The sequence below is a fragment of the Sarcophilus harrisii genome, chromosome 3 (genome assembly GCF_902635505.1).
Source record: "Sarcophilus harrisii chromosome 3, mSarHar1.11, whole genome shotgun sequence".
Classification (NCBI taxonomy): Eukaryota; Metazoa; Chordata; class Mammalia; order Dasyuromorphia; family Dasyuridae; genus Sarcophilus; species Sarcophilus harrisii.
In genome coordinates, this window is record NC_045428.1 from 59,254,572 (window position 1) to 59,276,921 (window position 22,350).

Below are 22,350 nucleotides of genomic sequence, written 5' to 3' on the forward strand. Positions count from 1 at the left end.
GTCTTACTGTGTTCTGAAGATGACTTAGATTCTTAAAGATTAGTCCAGGAAAGGAAAATCCATTTGTTCTTGTTGGAAAACATCCAAACCATGGCTTTTACTATTCATACTGTTTGACAATATTAATGGTAATGGAAAAGACCACCGATAACTAAGACTGAAACACAAAGACTGACCGCTCATTATCATATCAAAATAGATTGTTCCTGTTCTTGGAGTGTATTCATTGGATTATTCAAATTATTCAAATTCAGAACCCAAACTAGCAGAGAATGACTGAGATGTTGTTTCTGGACACATCTGTGGGTATGTACCACCCTCCTCTTCCCATAGCAACTAAGGTCTCGAATACTGTTGAATCTTTATAGGCAGCTAGGTGGTCAGTGGATAGAGCACTAGGCCTGGAGTCAGGAACATCTGAGTTCAAATTTGGTCTCAGATATTTACTAGAATGTGGCCCTAAGCAAGTCACTTTACTCTGTTTGCCTCAGTTTCCTCATTTGTAAAATGAGCTGGAAAAGGAAATGGTGAACCACTTCAGTATCTTTGCCAAGAAAACTCCAAATGGGATCAAGAGTTGGAGATGCCTCAATAAAAAGAAAGCCCTTCAAAATGCCATAATAAGAATAAGCATTTATATAGTGACTTAAGGTCTAGAAAACACTTTAGATATGTATAATTATGGGGGTGGTATATAAATACCATCTGTAAAAAAAGACTTATTAGGCACAATATATTGTAAAAACTGGTTTATAAGCAATATCTTTTAATAGGCAACATATTTTATAGTCATGTAAAATTATTTCTGAAAGTTCATATAGCTCAATATCAAAGTAGTCTGAGATTCAAATAGAAGATCAGCACAAGGGAGGTTGAAAGGGATGCTTCTCAACCAGATACCCTGGAATTCTCCTAATAAGCCCTATAACCAATTTGTGTAGAGGAAGGTGAGCATACAAGGATCTTGGTAAGACACAGAAAAAGGCAAAGATTTTCAATAAAAAGAAGAAAATGGTTTCAGATGAAAACATGCTAGAGCCCTAATCTACATCTAAGTCTCTCTACCTGTATGGCCATGGGCAAACCACTGCCTATTTCCAGTTTCTTCACAAGTAAAATGAAATAGTGATAGATCACTTTTAGAATCTCATCCAGCTCAAAATTTTTGTTCTTAAAGTAAAGAAAAACATATTTTCAGGCAGTTTCTTACTGAATGAGATTTGTTTCTCAGACTCTTCAACAAATTATAGATTTGTTACTGAAAAACCAAAATCCTAAAATCAAGGATTTTTAAATAATCATTGCCATTTTTGCCTAAGATTTAGACTACCAATTAAGAAGTTGGTCACCATCATTTCCTATTTCTTGTCTGTAGTGGCTTGTAACCATAACAACTCACATTTCTAGGTACTTTATGGGGTAAAAGGCTTACTTTACTTAAAAAAATGTCATTTAATACTCATAACATACTCATGAAGAAATTGGTATTATTATCTCCTTTTTTTAAAATTAAGAAAGTGATATTTAGAGAGTTTAAGTTGTTTGCCCAAGGTCAGTTAGTTATTGAGTACATGAGGCAGGATATGAACTTAAGTTTCCTCCCTCTTAGTTCAACACTGCACTGTAGCACTTACTTGGCTGCCTACAACAACCCTGTGAGATGGCCAGCACAATATAATCTCTATTTTACAGATGATACTGATATTCAGTGGGATTTAAGTGTCTTATCTGTATCACCTTGCTAGTTTCTACCTGTAGTTTATTTAACAACAACACAACAAATTGAGAATTGTTCTGGTCAACAACTGAGTCTATTTGCTTAAGCCAGGGGAAGCTAACCTTCTCCATATCTCCCTCACATACTTATAAAAATCACAGAACAGTCGGTCACCCACCAAACTTACTTCTCCCAGGTCCAGCAAAACATTGTTGCTCGTCCTTCATTTTTGAAGAGTACTAATATCATCAGGACCCCTGACATAACCTGAAAACAACCAGAACTTCCTTGAGAGACTCGGAAGCGGGAAATATTCTAAAGTGCTTGCTAAGAAACCAGATAGATTCCCAGGGATATAAATTCTAGTTCAATCGCAAGAATAAAATAAATATGCATGAAGAGAATCTCTGCAAAGAAAAAATGTATTCATATTATCTTTATCAATTACTGTAAAACCTTTGAATCAGTTTGGTAGTCATGACTTATTGTGTATGGCAAATATATTAAGTAGATCTAAATAAAAGGTCTTTTTTCTCCTTGTGAAGTCCTTACAGTGAACATTTCTTGAAGAGCAGGAATAATTCTCTGTTAAATCCATGGTCAGGTCTTTCCTGCTGAGAGTTCTACTCACTAAAACTATCCCACTTCTCAGATGACTATCTGACTGTGACTGAAAGGAAAGGGCATGTCTTTGCAAAGGTCTGCTTTTTCCCCAAACCTCTCAATACTATGTTTGTCCAGTAACAGATACTTTAATGTTTCCTGTTGTCTCAGATGTAGCAAGGTCAAGGGTTAATTGGAGATAAATAAAATATTAAAGGAAGGCAGAAATCCAGATCTCTTTGAATATTAAGCATTTACCAGGGCAGCTAGATGATACAGTAGATAGAGCACCAACCCTGGAGTCAGGAGGACAGGACTTCAAATCTGGCCTCACTTAACACTCATTAGCTGTATGACTCTGGGTAAGTCACTTAACTCCATCTGCTCGATCCCTCCCCCCCTCCCTGCTTCTTCCTCCCCTCCCCCCCCCCCCCCCCCGCCCCGAACTCTGTCTATTTTTTTTAATTATTATTAACTCTCCATATAATATAAATACTAGAAAATAGCAGAGGAGGGAACCATATGGACCTAATGGCCACAAAATTACCCTTTGGCTACAAACAAACAGACAAAAAACCCAAGCTGTTATAACAGTGTATAATTGATCACATAACCAGAGATAAGTTAAGGCAGGGAGGAAATGGTAGTAGATAATGGCTAGAGAAAAGGATCATACCCGGAAATGAACTATTCTTTCTTTAATACCCAAGAAGATATGCAAGATCTGATAATAATTCAGCTTATCTCAATTGAGCTAGGAGAAAGGAATACAAAGAATCTAGAGTTGGTTAGTCAATTCTGTATCTACAGCAACACCCAAGAGTGGTACAGTAGGGACAGCTATCTTATAGCTGGCTGAGTGACAGCCAACACAAAGGGTCGATTCTCTAGTTTTAGGTTACATAGGTCTATTCTCAGTCAAGCCTAATTCTTTTAATCAATGACTTACTTGAAAGCATAGATAGCCTCTTTATCAAATTTAGGAAAAGACAAAGATAATAGGATAGCTTACATATTGGTTGACAGAATCAAGATCCCAAAATCTCAAAACATTTAGACAATGGATAAAATCTTAAGAAGTTGAAATTTAATAGGGCAAAAAAAAAAAATAATTTTTATTAAGTTCAGAAGGGCAAAATGTTACATTTATGTTTAACAAAATTAACCTCAATAACTACTGGATTAATAATGACAAGTATAAAGCTTTATGATTTGGGGATAAGAATTCATTATTTGTTAAAAATTGTTGGGAAAACTGGAAAGCAATAAGGCAGAAATTGGGCATATACCAATATCTTATGTCATTTACCAAGATGAGGTCAAAATGGATACATGAACTACATATAAAGTGAGAAACTACATGACAATTAGAACATGAGACATATTACTTATCAACTACTGGATCAATGAACTAACAAGAGCTTCTTCTGTGCCAGTCACTGTACTAGGTTCAAGGTTACAAAGACATAAATGAGTTACTCCCTGTCCTCAAAGAATTTACCTTGTACTGAATTTAGAATCCGTTCATGTATAAGGACATAGTTGTTTTAGTCAACTAAACAAACTCTACGTGAGCCAATAGGAAGATGGGACTGCCTGAAAAGGGATGCAATCTTTTGCTGCATTAATATCAAATAACAAGGGTCTGATCTCTGATGGATATATTCCATCTGCGGTGCTGTATCCAGTTCTGGGCACCATATTTTAGGAGGAATATTGAGAAACCAGAGCATGTCTAGACAGGAAAAATAGGAGAGTAAAGAGTTTAGAAATCATGTTCTATTTGGAATAGTTACAAGAAGTAATAATGTTTGCCCTAAAAACAAAAGCACTTTGCGTATTTTAATGATCTCAGAAAAGTAAGGCAACCATAGCCTACTGCAAAAAACACTCAGTCTGGAAGAAGAGAGCCTAAAATCCAGCTTGATTGTTTAGAATCTAACTTTGTAACTTTGGCTCAATTATTTCATTTCTCTGGAACTCAATTTCTTCAACAGTAAAATGAGTGGGTTGGATTAGATGATTTTTAAGTCCATATCATGCTCAAAATGAATGATACAATGAAATATAGATCAGATTTACTGTATCTCACCATGGAGGACAGAATTCAAATCACTGGATATGAATATAGAGGAGAAAATTTTGAAACAATATAAGGAATATAGTTACATAACATAATATAAGGAAGAATTTCCTCAACATTAGAGCTATATAAACTCAGAATGGAATGTCTTTTAAGTTAATGATTTTCCCAGTAACAGATTTCTCCAAAATCATCCCTTGATCAAATCTTACAGCAATGGTATTCCATTTCACTCATATTCCATGACTTGTTCAGTTATTCCCTAATTGATAAGTATCCCCTTGATTTCCAACTCTTTGCCACTGCACACACAAAAAAGCTACTATAATTATTTTTGTGGATATGGGTCTCTCTCCTCTTTCTTTAATCTCTTAGGGGCATAGACCTGTAGAAGTATTGTGTGATCAGAAAATATGTACAGTTTAATAGTTTTATGGGGAATAGTTTCTGATTGCTTTTCAAAACAAAAGCCCCTTGTTTTTTTATTCAAACACATTCAAATATATTCAAAAATGCTCAAAAATCAAAGTGGGGAAGAAAAAGTCAAAACAACTTTGTAGAAGAATTTCTCCTATAAAAGTAAAAACATACATACACACACACATAATAATTGAACCCTACAAGTCTAATTGAAAGTGATCCTTTTTGAACTGCAAAAATAAATAAATAGGAGAAAACTTTCTACCATCCATTAAACACAGACTATCCCAATCACAAAAAACCTAGACTAGGTTTTTTATTGCTTTCCTGATCAATCCACACAGTTCTTGGAGCAAATGGGGAAGAGACAATTGGGAGTGAGAAATGACACAAATTGATCACACTGAAATAATACAAACAAATAATACAAACAAAATCTTAACATAGTAATTAGAAGAAACTCATTAAATAATTAGAACGGGAAGGATTACGGAGGACAGTACAATAGCATTTGATAGGAAAGGTACTAGTAGCACCATAACTTTGATGCTTGCATTTGATCTGGGGTTTTTTTTCCTTCCAACAAAAAGATCAAGTTGGTTATAAGGCAAGAATGCTTATGTTCAAGAAATAAGTCTTATCAGTTGCACAAATGATTTAATAATTAATGAATACTGCCACAGAATTGAAAGTGATTTTTTTTAGAGCTAAACGCAGAGAAATGCAATCCACTATATCTCAAATTTAATTTCCAAAGGCAGATAAAATTCTGCCAAATTTGTCTTTACTAACCATAGGTTTACTCTTTGGGGGGGGGGGGGAGTTAACTTTATTTTTTTAAAATATGCAAATATGTAACTTCACAATGTTCAATTTTTAAAAATTACTGCATGAGAAGAAATCAATAAGATAGTGCTTTATGTTAACAAAGAGCTTAGTCATTTATTTGGGAACAATACACGTCACATAGGTCATTTTAATAGAGATACTAATTTCCTTGCTCTAGCAAAGAATGAATCCCTTTTTAAAATCTTAATAATGAAACAAATACCTAATGAAATAAACAGCCAAGTGAGTAAATTCTGTACAGGTTCATAACTTCCAAAAGCATACCTATTAAGTTAGCAGGACAACCTAATATGTAAAGATCATCATAAATAGGTCAGAAATGAAAACAAAACAATGTACACAGTGGGTGTGTATGTTCACTAATACTTTTAGTGATAACTAAACTCTCAATGTTCCATCTGAGAGAAAAAAATAAAAATATCAGTAATCATGAACCATAGGTTCCTAGATCTAAAGGAGAAAGGGAGCTTCAGGACTATTCAATTCAATTCCTTTATTTCATTTTAATTTATTTTTATTCTGAATTTATAACCCCCCTCGAACATTTCCAAAAAATAGAATAAAAAAGAGGATTATATGTGAAACTACAAATCTCTATTACATAAAGCTTATTTTACAAACATGTATATATGTATGTGTATTATATATATATAATGTATAATAACTTCAACATATTACTTTTGAAGCTGTCCTGTTTGTTTCTTTCTGAACTTCTTCAATGCTTTTTAGACGTGCTTTAAAAAGCATGAAAGAAACCTCATTTCTTTCCTTTATTCTCATTTTACAAATAAGGAAACTGAGTCACTGAGCAGTGATTTATTCAGACTCCCAAAGTTAAGAGGTCTCAGAGGCAGAATATGAACCTTGATCTTCCTATGTTTGTTCTCTCCCCCATAAAAACATAAGGTCCTTGGGGACAAGGACTGTATTTGTATATCTAACACTTAGCACAGTGTTTGGTACAGAATAAGAGCATAATAAATAATGTTTTTTTTTCAAGTCAAGTCAACAGCTATTTAGTCATTTAAATATGTGCCAGACATTCATTCTTAAATGCTGGGAATACAAAGACAAGAAAGAAAGATTTCATGATTTCATGGAGATGAAAGGCTAATACAAGAGGTACATACAAACAACAATGAGATTATTTCAGAGAGAAGGCACTAGCATGGAATGAGGATTAGGGGAGGTATCAGGAAAGACTTCTTGCAGAAAGTGACTAGAAGAAAATAAGAAGGCAGAGATGAGAAAAAAGAATTCCAGGCATGAGAAACAGCCAGGGAGAATGTCCAGAGTTGGCAGACAGAAGACTTGAAAGGTGCAAGGAGCCAAAAAAAAAGACTTTTTTTATTCCTTCCTTCTTTTCTTATTCCAAGTCTGGGGCTTTATCCACTGTATCATTCTGCCTCTCAAATCAAAATCCTATTTTAGTTTCCTGAATTCAAACAAGAGCTGAATGAAGGCCTGAGAGCTCACATTCACGTTTTTAATCTCCAAATCCTTCTAGAAATTAGTGATTGCATATGCTTATGTCCCACTTCACTAGTACATACTCAAGCCTTCATCCTATAACCCTAGACCCCACAGTTCACGTGAATTACCCATTTGAAAATATTCAGCTATCTCCTAAATTCTAATGAATACCCATACTTTATGGATTATGGACATAGCTCATTGTCTGGTACATACGTGAACCTTTGGAATTTAATGGACTTGTACAAGATTACACTCTACCACCAGTAGACAGCCCCATAGTGGATAGAGTACCAGTCTGGAATTAGGGAGACTCATTTTCCCGAGTTCAAATCCCGCCTCAGCCACTTACTAGCTGTATGATGCCGGGCAAGTTACTTAACCCTGTTTGCCTCAGTCTCCTCATTTGTAAAATGAACTGAAGAAGGAAATAGCAAACCACTCCAGTATCTTTGTCAAGTCACAAAATGATTGACAAAAATGATGACTGAAAATGATTGAACAACCTTAAGAGCCCAGGGGCAAAACTATGCTGAGATAAGGCATCAGAAAGGGACAAAAGTCTTCTGTGAGACAGTTTATTTCAGCTTCAAAGCAAGACAAAATGACAATTCTATTTTCACTGATTAGGGGGAGATTAGGAGGTGTACACAGTTGAGAGGGAGTGAATAAAAAGAAGAAACAAAAATATATTAGTAACCCTATAGATATTTAGCCAGGTATCTAGTATAACTTTCCACCAAGAGTAATTAACATACTCTCTCTACAAGGTCATATAGAGCCTGGAAAAATATAAATATTTAATGTTTACAAGTATATTTTCTTACAATTCAGCAACTTGAGGTGCTTCTTAGATCTCTACTTGATAAGATAAAGCTTAAATATCTCAATTAATTAAAATAAAAGAGATAATTTTCCAAAAGCTGATCTGATATATATATATATATATATATATATATATATATATATAACTTTAATTAGCCTCATATAGAATCTTGAAACTCTGAATAGGTAGTGAAAAAATTCAATGATGATCAATTGAACATTAATTGATTGATTTTAATCTCTTTATAAAAGGAGTTTTGTGTTATGGATCCATTTGATAGTCTGGTAAAGTTTATGTTTTCCTTAAAGTCATGTTTTAAATGCATGATTTATTTATTTATTTAGGATTACAAAGGAAACCATTTATACTGAAAAGCAGTTACCAAAATGTTATAAGTTTCAAATTTAATAGTCCCCTGCAATCTACAGTTAGAACCCTTAAGGTTAGAAAAGTACAGGAACCTACTTTTAAAAGATGTGAACCTCTGGGGAGGGGCATATCTTTCTACTCTAGGCTAATAAGCCCCAATCTAAAATAATATCTCTAAGTTATTTTTTAGAAAAGGAGAAAGAATCATGATGGTGAGAAAAGACTTGGAGAGTTCATCTTATCCATTTCTTTTTGTGGTTTGTGTGTGTGTGTGTGTATGTGTGTGTGTGTGTGTGTGTGTGTGTGTGTGTATATATATATATATATATATATATATGAAAATATCATTTTTAAAGATTCCCTTCTTGCACAGTATAGTGGTGCAGGTCTGAAATCCTGCTTCTGGAGAATGATAAGGAGGAAGCATCACTCAGGTACTGGATTGCCAGTTTTTTATGATGCATTAAGGCCAATGGCAATTGGCTGTCCAAGTCCAGTATTGAGACAGTGAGGAAGGGGAGGAGGAGGAGGAGAAAGAAGAGGAGGAACAGAGGGAAGAAGAGAAGGAGAGGGGAGGAGGGAGGAGGAGGGGGAATAGGAGAAGAAGTAGTGAATCAGATTCCTTAAGCGGGGGCAAAAGAGTCCATGTCAGAAATGGAGCTGGTCAAACTTTCCAAGCATTAGGATCATTCAATCAGTTCTAGTCTGAGCAAGATAGGCAGCATTAGTCTCCAAAAGGCAGAGGAAGAAGATAGGGGAAAAAACCCTCTTCAAAAAAAAAAAAAAAAAGTTCCTCAGAATTGGATAAAGAAAATAACTAAAACATTCATAACTTTTGATTCAGAAATCCCACTAGGAGGTATACATACCAAGGATATCAATGAGAAAAATAATAACTTTATATATGACAAAATATTCCAAAACATCTCTCATAAAATTCTGGTGTCTTTTTTTTCTTTAAGAATTGATAGGTTGCCCTATATTTATGCACACCTGCATTTTTGATTTCCTTCACAAGCTAATTGTACAATATTTCAGAGTCTGATTCTTTTTGTACAGCAAAATAACGTTTTGGTCATGTATACTTATTGTGTATCTAATTTATATTTTAATATATTTAACATCTACTGGTCATCCTGCCATCTAGGGGAGGGGGTGGGGGGGTAAGAGGTGAAAAATTGGAACAAGAGGTTTGGCAATTGTTAATGCTGTAAAGTTACCCATGCATATATCCTGTAAATAAAAGGCTATTAAATAAAAAAAAAAAAAAAAAAGAATTGATAGGTTGATTCTGGAGAGTAATTTGGAACTATGCTCAAAAAGTTATCAAACTGTGCATACCCTTTGATCCAGCAGTGTTTCTACTAGGCTTATACCCCAAAGAGATAATAAAGGGAAAGGGACCTGTATGTGCCAAAATGTGGTGGCTCTGTTTATAGTGGCTAGAAGCTGGAAAATGCATGGATGCCCATCAATTGGAGAATGGTTGAGTAAATTGTGGTATGTGAATGTTATGGAATATCATTGTTCTGTAAGAAATGACCAGCAGGATGAATACAGAGAGGCTTGGAGAGACTTACATGAACTGATGCTAAGTGAAATGAGCAGAACCAGGAGATCATTATATACCTCAACGATGATACTGTATGAGGATGTATTCTGATGGAAGTGGATTTCTTCGACAAAGAGAAGATCTAACTCAGTTTCAGTTGATCAAGGATGGACAGAAGCAGCTACACCCAAAGAAGAACACTGGGAAATGAATGTCAACTGCTTGCATTTTTGTTTTTCTTCCCAGGTTATTTATACCTTCTGAATCCAATTCTCCCTGTGCAACAAGAGAACTGTTCGGTTCTGCACACATATATTGTATCTAGGATATGCTGTAACCTATTTAACATATATAGGACTGCTTGCCATCTGGGGGAGGGGGTGGAGGGAGGAAGGGAAAAAATCGGAACAGAAGTGAGTGCAAGGGATAATGTTATAAAAAATTACCCTGGCATGGGTTCTGTAAATAAAAAGTTATTTAAAGAAAAAAAGAAAAAAATCTAAAAAAAAAGAAAAAAAGAAAAAAAAAAAAAGAATTGATAGGCTGGATGGCTAGATGGCTCAATGGATAGAGCATTAGCCCTGGAGTTAGGAGAACCTGGATTCAAATCCTGCCTCAGACATTTAATAGTTACTAACTGTGTGATCCAGGGCAAGTCATTTAACTCCAATTGCCCCACAAAAAAAGAAAAAAAAAAAAAGAATTGGTAGGAAGATCATAGAATTTTGGAGTTTGAAAAGATCTTAAGGCCTCCTACAGTTCCCTTATTTTACTAAAAAGGAAGATGAAACAAATTCTCCCCATCCCTTCCATTAAAGAATTTGCCCAAGGTCACTTTAGTAGTAAGTGGAAATTCAAACACAGGTCATCTGACCCTAAATACTATATTCTTTCAATCTGCCTTTCATAAGGTTAACCTAAATTCTTCATGACTCAATTTGAGCCCATTTTCTCTAATTTAATACTCAGTAGAGATAAAGAACTAATTTTGTACAGCAAAATAATGTTTTGGTCATGTATACTTATTGTGTATCTAAGTTATATTTTAATATATTTAACATCTACTGGTCATCCTGCCACTTAGGGGAGGGGGTGGGGAGGTAAGAAGTGAAAAATTGGAACAAGAGGTTTGGCAATTGTTAATGCTGTAAAGTTACCCATGTATATATCCTGTAAATAAAAGGCTATTAAATAAAAATTAAAAAAAAAAAAAAAAAAAAAAAAAGAGATAAAGAACTAGTTACTGTTAACCAGTGCAAAAACTTTGTATGGGAATTAGAGCTTCTCCTTTCCATAGGAACAATCCTAGTTCCTCTAACTTTTCATCATCTATCCCTTCCCAATAAGGCCAATGACCAACCCTGTCTTTACAACAAAATCTTAAGAAAGTTGATGAACTTTGTCTTGCTGACCCAGTATAAAAACCAATGGTTTTTAATACTAACAAATGCAGGTTGGATGACTAGAAACATCCCTTCCAATCATCAATCACTATCTCTGTATATGTTTAGCATATAGCTTAAAGGCATCTGAATCTCACCTGTTACTGATTAGCTACATTAAACTGCTTATCCACCCTGAGGCTCAGTTTTCTCATTAATAACATGAGAATAATACCTATGGCAGATATTACACCTTGAGGCAGCTGGATTGCTCAGTGGATAGAGGGCTGGGCTTGGAGTCCAGAAGAACTGCGTTTAAATCCAGTCTCAAACACTTACAAGCTGTATGATTCCGAACAAGCCATTTAACATCTGTTTACTTTAATTTACTAGAAAAGGAAATGGCAAGTCACTCCAGTAATCTTGCCAAGAAAACTCCATGAACAATATGGTCCATTGGATCATGACAAGTTGGACACAAGTGAACAACAATAATAGCATCTACTTTACAGGTAGAGAATGAGATTATATAGCACTGATCTTTAAAAGCTATATCAACATCAGTTATTATTATGGCTCGGTGGTAAATTTTTTAAATAATAGATTTTTATTTTCAAAATACATGCAAAGATAGTTTTTAACATTTATCCTCGCAAAACTTTGTATTCCAAATTTTTCTCTCTCCTTTCTCCCTGCTTCCTTTCCTAGACAGCAAGTAATCCAATATAGGTTAAAAACATGTGCAATTCTTCTAACCATATTTCTATATTTATCATGCTGCACAATAAAAATCAGATCAAAAAGGGGAAAAAGTGAGGGAAAAAAAGCAAACAACAAAGGTGAAAATATTATTTTGTGATTTACATTCATTCCCTCTTTCCGGATGTGAATAGCTCTCTCCACACCAAGTCTGTTGGAAGTGGCATGAATCACCTCATTGCTGAAAAGACCCAAGAGAACATCATAGTTGATCCTCTAGGTGGTAAATTTTTTACTGAACAAGGGGCAAAGAAAATTACAAAAGAAAAAATGGATAATTCTAATTACATGATATTGAAAAGGTTTTATATAAGCAAAATTAATGAAACTAAGATAACACAAGAAGTCAATTGGGAAAAATATTTTGTATCAAATATATGTAACAAATGTGAACAGTGAAAATAACAAAATACCCCAAATCACCCTCAATACATATACAATCAACTGAAGGAACACAACAATCAAAGGAAGAATTGCAAGCTATTGCCAACCATATTAAAGAATTAATGAAATTACTAATATTAAGAGAAATCAAAATCAAATTAACACTCTAGTGTCACATCATATCCCAAAAAACAGCAAAGATGACAAACAACAAAAAGGGTGGGTCGTAAAAAGATGGGCAAATTAATGTACTATTGGTGGAGCCAGAAACTGGTCCAAACAATTTGGAAAGTCCCTCAAAATTGGATAAAGAAAATAACTAAACCATTCATACTTTTGATTAAGAAATCCCACTGGTAGGTGTACATACCAAGAATATCAGTGAGAAAAAGAACAACTTCATATATGACAAAATATTTACAGTAGCACTTTTTGTGATAGTAAAATGCTAGAAAATAAGCAGGTACCCAGTGACTGAGAAATGGCTAAACAAATTATGGTACATGAATATAATGGATTATTATTGTACCACACAAAATGATGAATATGATAAATACAGAAAAGTTTGGGAAGATTTATACGAACTGATCGCAACATAAAGTAAACAAAATTTTTTAAAATGAAGTACACAATTACTACAATGGTGAAAATAGAAGGAAAAGCAACAACAAAATAAGTGAAATTGAATTAGTCATATGAAATTATAATGAATAATCCTGTCCCAAAATAAGTGTAGAAGGCACATCATCTCACTTCTTTGCAGAGGTATGAAACACTGACTAGGCGCTTTAGGTTAGAATTGCTGAACTTTTTGAAAGTTCCTCTTTTTTATTCTTTGTTATAAGGGATAACTCTTGGGAAAAGAAAGAGGATGAAATAAATTGGAAGATATAAAGTGATATAAAAACAATAGACATTAAAATAAAGCATTTTGATTAAAAAAAACTTTTCCTAAGGTCATACATATTAGCAGTATTCAAATTCAGTTCCTCTGATTTTAAAGAGAACACACTTTCTCTAAAACCTCTTCTACCTCCATATCTAATGAAGTCTATAAAACTTCCAATGATCAAAAGCTAATTACCTCCTGATGCTAACTTCTCTAATTTTGGATAGCTCTAGCAATTCAAAATCTGTTTATCCTGCAATCAGGAATTAGGCTTCTTCTTTAGGCTAGGCATTTAATATTTTAAAAAATAAAATCAAATCATTCCTTTTTCTCAAAGGGGTAACCACTATAGTAGTTCCCTTCTGAACTAAATTTAAACTGATCATTTAAAGCTTTCTACTAATAGACTCCTACCTTAATTTATTGTCCTTACTTTTGATCACAAGAAGAAAGAAACCAGGATGGTGGAGAAAATTGTTAGTTACCCTCTTTAGTTCTCACAATACCCATATAAACCTTATTTAATGTGTATGTGTCTTTTTCTCTCTCCTTTTACCCTAACTTCTTTCTCTTTTCTCCAATTCACTTTTCTTTCTAATTCTTCTGTTTTCTTTCTGTGCTTTAGATCTACCAATGGTACTTGCCACTAAAAAAAGTATCTGAGTTCCATAGTTTATTCCAGCTGATATTATTTCTTATTCATTCAGCAAACATTTGTTAAGGACCTAGTATATTAGGTAAAGAGGTAACCCACTAATACCCCAATGGACTGGTGAATTCATCTCTGTGGGCATTCCCTTCAAAGACATCAATCACAAGAGGTCTCCTCAATGTGCGAGGAGGGCTTTTCTCATTTTCTTTTGGCTTTGTGAGTTCATCAATGCGATCAATTACGTGGGAAATATGTGAGCTATCTTCTTTCTTGATCACTGGGTTTTGTATAAATGGTAGGGTTTATTTTTTAAAATAAATAAATAATGTGTAGTCCATATGACTTTAATGAGTAAACAACATTAAGGTTCTCTTATCATACTTTCTCACCACATGCAGAATTAGATACATTTTACTCCAAGTGCAGGTAGGTTACACGGTAGAGTCAAGAAGCCTCTTCATGAGTTCAAATCCAGTCTTAGACACTTACTATCTAAGTAACCTTTAGCAAGCCACTTAATCCTGTTTGCTCAGTTTCCTCATCTGTAAAATGAACTGGAGAAAGAAATGGCAAATTATTCCAATATCTTTGCCAAGAAAACCCCAAATGGGTCATGAAATTGGACATGACTGAAATTGAAGCAACAACCCCTCTCCAAAATCATTGTAGATTCTAAAAAACACCTGAAAGGGATTCCCCTTCTATTTTTCTCCACTTGAAAATGTAGTAGCATTTGAAGACAAAGATAAAGAAGACATGGGTATTTGCAAATTTATCAAGCTACAAGAAACTGTGGCAGCTCTGCTTTTGCTGAAATCATCTACAAAGCTGATTCAAGCCTTTTTTCTTATTTCTATGACTCAAATTTGGGGCATCCTAGATAATTTTATGTACTTGAAGAATTGTATAGAGATCTAAAAACTTCCTTCACGCCACCATGTTTCTAGAAAAAAAATCTAGTATTTTTATTTTTCTTATTGGGATATTCACCTCAAATGTATCGGTTCCTATGGTCCCCACTTCCACTCTGTCATAGATCACAAAATGAATAGAAGAATAGAATATTCATAGAATAAGCAGTCTCCAATTTCTATTCCTCTATTCCTGTCATAATCTACAAATGGTAGATTCCTTCCACACCACATGAGCACAATTGGGGTTTTCTTGGCAAAGATACTAGAGTAGTTCACCATTTTCTTTTCCAAATCATTTTACAGATGAGGAAACTGAGGAAACAGAATTAAGTGGCTTGCCCAGGGTTACACAGGAAGTCCCTCCCTTCAAGGCCCAACTCAGAATTAATTTCCTTCATGAAACCTTCTACCCAACAATCATTTTATGGTCATCTTCCTCTCAAAACACTTTGTGAGTCTCTCCTTAACACTTATCATCCTCATGTATCACAGTTATATTTGTATTTATTCTCTTTCCACCCCAAACAGATGGCAAGTTCCTTGAAAACACGGCATCTATGTACTATGTATGTACATTTGAAATCAAAGGACCACACAGTGCCTTGTAGATCGTGGGTATTTAATAAATGCTGAACTTATATTGAAGTTATGCATTTTAAAAAGAGTAAATAGCAAAATTGGCAAGATTTTACAGAATCATAGTATGGAGTTATCTCTAAAAATAACAGCAGCAACAACCTGAAAGAGGCCTCATTTTAAGAATTATTAATATAACCTTTTTCACAGATAAAGAATCTAAGATTCAAAGACTTAGTGAATGTTTCACAACTAGTGACTGGTAGACGAGATTAGAATTCAGATCTCCTTGAAAAATGTCCAGTCATTTTTTCACTCTTCAAACTGGTCTAAAAGCAAAGGGTTGCATCTTGAAGATCGGAAAACATATTTGCCTTGACATCTTAGGAAGGATATTATTAAGTCCTGAATTTTTTAAGACTGCCCCACTTCTGATCCCCCCAATTTAACTTTAGAAGTCATTAGAAACAATGTCTAAACAGATCATCAACAAAAAAGTATTTATTAATTCTTATTTGGAGAGACCACATCTAAGGCAATGATTAATGATGGAAAAACCCACAAGTTACAAACTTTAAGCTAGTTTAGTGAGTAAGCAAAGGTGATAAAAATCAAAGATAGATAGGGAGAGCTATTGCCTTAGATCAAGCTTCCAGAAGAAAATTGCCATTCTGATGTAACACTTTCATGGGACAGATTTTCTTCTTGCCACACTTATAAAGAGTCCTATTAGAAACACTGCATAATTCAAGTTCTCTCCCCCTTTAGTTTCCTTCACTAGAATACATAAAACACAACATTTAATCTTTTTGATTTCATAGCTATTCCACCTTTTTGTTTTAATTTGTAAATGTTATGACCTACTGAATTTTAAGTCCAAGCTATTTTGTAAATCATAAAAGAAAGTGTAAAAAGATACTGGTAATGGTCAGAGAGGTCACTCATGATGATAAGTTTTTAATTTACCAACTTAAATTCAGCCAAAACAGAATGGAATGTGTGTCCAGGAATCAAACAACTTATTGGCAATATCTTTGCACAGGATAATCTTAGGCATACATACTATCCAAATAACTCTAGATTTGCAAATAGGGGGGACACTGAAAGGTACTCCTCTGCTAGAGAGGGATTTTGCAGAATAAGAAGGGAGTACTGAAGAAAAGCTGAAGTTGCAATATGAAAATCTATGTTTGACTAGATAGGGAGAGCTACTGCCTTAGATCAAGCCTCCAGAAGAAAATTGCCACTCTTATGCAACGCTTTCGTGGGACAGATTTTCCTCTTGCCACACTCTTGACAATGTCAAGAACCTAACTTTCCTTGTAGCCTTTTCGGTTTCCTCAGACAAAGGTGTTCCTCTAAGTAGAGGTAAATGGAGTAAGGGGAAGATATTAGCTCTCTTCAATACTCTACTGGTTCCATAACTTAAATTATATTAATATTAAAAGCTTAAAGCTGTAATTCAACTTTATTATTAAGATGTGGAAAATGAGATCCTGAAATGCTAAATGACTTAAAATCACATATTAGAAATTAGAATCAGAAATAAAATGAAACCAATTCTCTCCTGCATGCATACTGGTATGCTCTTAGCCTTATCAATCAATCAACAAGTATTTTTGTTTTGAGACTAGGTCTCCTCATTTCACTAAAGCTGAAGTTCATGGGCATTTTCATGCTGGTTCCTCTGGCTGATTAGTACAGAAGCTTTGATCTGCTGTTTCCAACTTTGGCTGGTTTATCCTTCCTTCGACACCAGGGGAGTGTCCACTCCAGGAACTTATAATGGAACTGGTTTGATTTTATACCTGTTGTAGCTCAGAACTGAGCTCAAGTGATCCACCCTAAGCTTCAAACCCTATCACAATCCCAAGAACAGAGGTCAGTCACATGCATATTCCACCCACTCCCACCAACAAGTATTTTTAAGTACCTTTAAACAATCCCTACTTCTCTTTTTTTTTTTTTATTTTATTCATGTGACTATTTAGAAATATAAAAGTTCCCCTAAGAGCTGCTTTGGCTGTATCCCATAAGTTTTGGTACATTGTCTCATTATTGTCATTCTCTTGGATGAAATTATTGAGTGTTTCTATGATTTGTGGTTTGCCCATTCATTCTTTAGCATTAGATTACTTCCAATTGGTTTTTAATCTATCTTTTCCTGGCCCAAAAAATCCTAACTTGAAATATAATAAGCCAGCTATCTCCTACCTACATTGGTATAAATTCTACATCTGAACATTGGTTATGAGACCATGGGGGCTGAGGGAGAGCAGTTTGCCGGGAGGGGAGGAAAAGGCATCTAACTTTTCTAAATGTCATCTTCATTTATAAAATGGGTATAATAATTCCCATAGCACTTCTCTTATGGCCCTGTTTTCCACCTGAGATAGTGTATGCAGAGTACATTATAAATCGTAAAAGTACTATTTGAAGATTTGCACAATGAAATGCAAAGAATCCTAGATTCCAATTCCACCACCTAAACTTAAGCCATGGGACTGGACGTAATCTACAAAATTTCAATTCTTCATTTGAAAAACCATGAAAAAAATCATGGTATCTGCCTCAAAAAGTTCTTCTCAAATCAAATAACAGGGGATGTCCCAATCTTTAAAACTGACTTTGGTCAGAATGTCTTGGGACACTGTGTATGTAAAGCATGTAAAGAAATCGCTCTAGATTTCTAGGTTACACATTTTATTGTTCATTACGAGGGTGGAGCAAAGTATGGATGCACCTAAGAATATATAGAGGCATTTTAATGTGTTGTTTCTTTTCTTTTTGAAGTCAAAAGCTGAAGAAAGAAGGGGAAAAAAATGTCAAAAAAAATAAATAAAAATCCTGTCCCAAGACCTCTGAAGCTCTAAATGTAACAGGGAGAGTAGATGGAGGGGGGGGGAGAGTGGGGGGGAAGAAGGGGAACATTACAGGAAAAGCTCCTAGAAAAAAGAGAAAATGAGGTAATTAAATGACAGAGTAAATAGAGCACCCAACTCTGGAGTCAGGAGGACCTGACTTCAAATTCAACTTCTAACACTTACTAGCTTTGTGATCCTGGGCAAGTCAACCCCAATTTCGGGAGGGAAGGAAGAGAAGGACAGAAGGAAGGGAAAGGAAAGGAAAGAGGAAGGGAGGAAAGAAGGAAGGGGAGCAAATGGACCACAAGCAATGCTGAAAAAGAGTACTAAACTTCCCTAAAAGGAGCTAAAATTCTTAATTCATTCCATATACATCAAAGCATAAAACTAGTCACCCATACTTTTTCCTGGTCTCAAAATATGTATTATAAACATGATCTGTTTCTCCCAAAGCTGCATGAAGAGTAACTCGGCAGTCTGCACAAAGCAGCAGCTTGTATTGACATCTCTGTTCCAAATGATCCTCCCTGAGTAACCACAGTTATTGCAGGTGCCCAGGTGACATCTGCTGTCAACCCAACCCTGGCAGGATTGTAAATCACATCCAGGCAGAAGGATTCCCATCAGTATCCCTGGCAGGCTGACAGCTAGCTGCCAGATGTATCAGTTCTATAGGGAAGCACTGTAGTTAAGAATCGGTGTTCCTAGGAATTGCCTAGGCAAAAAACAGTGTTACCTAATCAAGGCCACCAAAGCATGAACGCAATGAATTGTGTAACCCACTAGAAGCCCAGTCAGCAGCAGGGAAAGGAGCACATTTTCCCTTAACAGAGGCCTTTTCCAAAGCTGGCTGATGAGAACTCCGTGAAGAAAAAGGACGTCAGACTGGATTTCAGTCTGTTTTAGACAGTGAAAGCGATGAACTTAAGGCCTTGAAAAAGGCAGTTTCTTTCTCTCCTGAACAGACCTGGGGATGGTTCCCCAAAAGGTTTTCATTATAAAGGAAGGACACAATTAACAACTAAAATTTATTGTTGGTGAAGGATGCAGGAGAGATGGGTGACCTAACAGGTGCATCTGTATAACTATCACCTGCCCAACGGGTCTCAGATTCATAACCTGTAAAATGAGTGGGGAAAAGGTTAGGGGAAAGGTTAGATGAGAATCCAATCTATCCAATCACGCTAATCTTGAAGATCTCTCTCAGCTCTAAATCCCATGATGCTAAGAATGATTTGCTCATAATTTCTTCCCCTGCAAGTCAACCGGGCTGGTGCTAGGATGTAAAGAGAACCCGGAACGTTTTTTGCATTTAAAAACCAAACGCACCAAGATCGCCCTCCCCGGCCCCCTGCAGAGAGAGAATAAGGTGCTAATTACACTCCCAGGCCAAGATGCTGAGTTTGGAGCCGTAGGAGGCTTTTCCTTTCCTGCCGATCAGGTCAGAGTGATTTCAAGCTTCTGCAGTAGCCGAGGGGATGGCTGACCAGCAGGCTCCACATGCCTGGCCCTGCAGAGGAGGAAGCCTTGAGAACCGCCACCTGAGAGCCTAGCCCGCCGCTCTGGGGCCACATGGGGAGTGCCCACCGTCTCCTCTCCCAAGTCCCTCTTCCCTCTCTCTCGGCGCACCTGGATGAGACATTACCTGCGGGTAGGCGCCGTTCCGGCCGCCCTTGCCGTTGACCGCCGGGGTATGCCGGGAAGCCGGCTGCGGCGCCGGAGCCCCGGAGCCCTCCGTGGGCTCGTGGGGAGTCTCCGGGGGCGCTGGGTAGAGACCGCAGCGGCGCTGGAAGCGCGCCACCAATTGGGAATCACTCAGGCTCTGCAGCAGTTCCGCCATGGTCTGCGCAGAGTACCCGCGGCACGGGGAGCTGGAAGGAGAGTGGAGCCCTGCGCGGCGTTCCCCTGTCCTGCCCTGCCCTGCCCTGCCCTGCCCTGCCGGAGCAGTTCGCTCCACACGCCCAAGCACAAAGTCACTCCCCGCCCGTGGCTAGTTAGCTCATTTACACCTACTGGGGGCCCGCCCGCCCCACTAATCAGAGGCCAACAGGTGTGACCGCGCGGGTCCTAGCGCCGGACCTTTGCAGGCACGGAGGCTCTGGGACCAGGTGGCTCAGGCCTGGTCCTGCATGCTAGCCACGCCCCCGCCTCCGGCCCTGCCCAATAAAGAGCCACAAAATGGCGCTAGATCCGCCACACGGTTACAGCATCCTAGACTTTGGCTGGTGGACAGGTGTCTAAGCCAGGAGCTCCTTAACTACCCCCAACCTCAGCAGCTCGGCAGAGTTGTGTCCAAATTGGTTATGGTTATCCCCTTTGCACTCTGTGGTGGTGTGATGTCGAAGGAGAGTCCGGTTTCCAGATCTAAATTCTATGATCCTACCCAAGGGCAAGTTTTGGTTTGCTCTTTTGCCCCTTATATTAGCAGGAATCTAAATGGTAGGATTTCTTTTCCATCCCAGATTCCTGTAGGACCAGTTCATTCATAGGTGTATAGGATGACTCCCAAGTTCTAAATACAGCAATTATGCAACCTTCCCTGTGCTGGCCTTTCTTGTCCTTGCTTAACATTTGGGAGGATCCCAAGCTGTCCTAAATCTTTGTCAAAGATTTAGGACTATCATTGGAAGTCATCCGGAACATTTTTGATGGAGGGGAAAAACTGGATAGAAGGGAATAATGGTGTTTGAGATTGTGCCATAGGCAGGGAGGGGAATGAGGGTGGGGTAAGGGTGGCACAAAGAAAGTTGCTTTCTCCTTTCTCTAGAGCTGTACTAAATTAACAGCCACTGTCTAAAAACAGGTTCCATGATCTAAGTCTTAGTGCCCAATATCCTCTGGTTCAAGACCCACCTCTGACATAGACCTATGACCAATAAACCAATAAGCATATATTAAGCACCTATTTCCTTTTGCCTGTATCTTTGGGGAGATAGCCTCTGGATCTCAAAATGTGATGGGGAGACAGCATGCAGAAAGCTACCCACAAATAAAATATATGCAGGATAAATGGGAAATGAAAAAGACTGGACAATAACACTGAGAGGAAACCGAAAAGGCTTCTGAGAGAAGATGGGATTTTAGCTAGGACCTGAAAGAAAGCCAGAGAAGCAAGAAGGCAGAGATGAAATGAGGAAGGGTAGGGAGGGATGGGAAGGAGAATAGTCCAGGCATGAGAAATAGCTGGTGAGAATGTCTAGAACTGAGAAGTGGAGTATTTTGTTTAAGTGGGTCAGGGTCCCTGGATCACAAAATAAGGGGAAGGGAATAAGGTATAAGAACTGGAAGGATAGAAGAGAGTCATGTGGTGAAGGGCTTTTAATGCAAAACAGGATTTTAATTTTAATCCTAGACATGATAGGGAATCATAGAAATTATTGAATAGATAAATAGATTGAATAGGGAGATCTCATACCTGAACTTTAGGATGATTAATTTGACAGCTGGGTCTAAGATAAACTGGAGTTGGAAGAGACTTGAGACAGGCAGGCCAACCAAAACTCTACTGCAGTAGTCCAAGTTTGAGGTGATAACAAGGTGATGAGAGAGTTAGGAGAAGGAATATATCAGAGATGTTACTAAAGTAAAAACAACAGGACTTGGCAACAGATTAGATGGGATGGGGGAAGGTGGTGAGAGAATGAAAAGTCAAGGATGATATCTGTATTGTAAGCCAAGGTATGTGACTGAGAAGATGGTGGTACCCCCTGCAGTAATAAGACAGAAACAAAGGAGGTTTGTAGGAAAAGATAATGGGTTTGGTTTTGGACATGTTGAATTTAAGATGTCTACTGGATATTCAATTCAAGATGTCTGAAAGGCAGCTGGAGTTTAGAAGAGAACTATAGTTAGATAAGTAAAATCTAAAATCATTAACATAGATATGACAATTGAAACTATGGGAGCTGATGAGCTCACCAAGGGATATAGTATAAATGTAAAAAAGAAGAAAGCCTAGGATAAAGCCCTGGGGGGGGGGGGGCGGGGGGAGAGGGAGAAGACAGTCAGCTTTAACAGGTGTGACCTGGACAAAGATTT

The 22,350-nt window shown here is 36.9% G+C and overlaps 1 protein-coding gene across 1 annotated transcript in view; it reads right to left on the bottom strand.

The window, feature by feature from the left end:
* SGPP2 (sphingosine-1-phosphate phosphatase 2) overlaps positions 1-20,441 on the bottom strand; it is a 124,429-nt gene extending 103,988 nt beyond the window's left edge. Inside the window, exon 1 of the mRNA XM_023500814.2 lies at positions 19,958-20,441. Coding sequence (XP_023356582.1) covers positions 19,958-20,152 — 195 coding nt within the window. The 5' untranslated portion in view covers positions 20,153-20,441. The remainder of the gene's footprint in view (positions 1-19,957) is intronic.
* Positions 20,442-22,350: the final 1,909 nt, after the last annotated feature.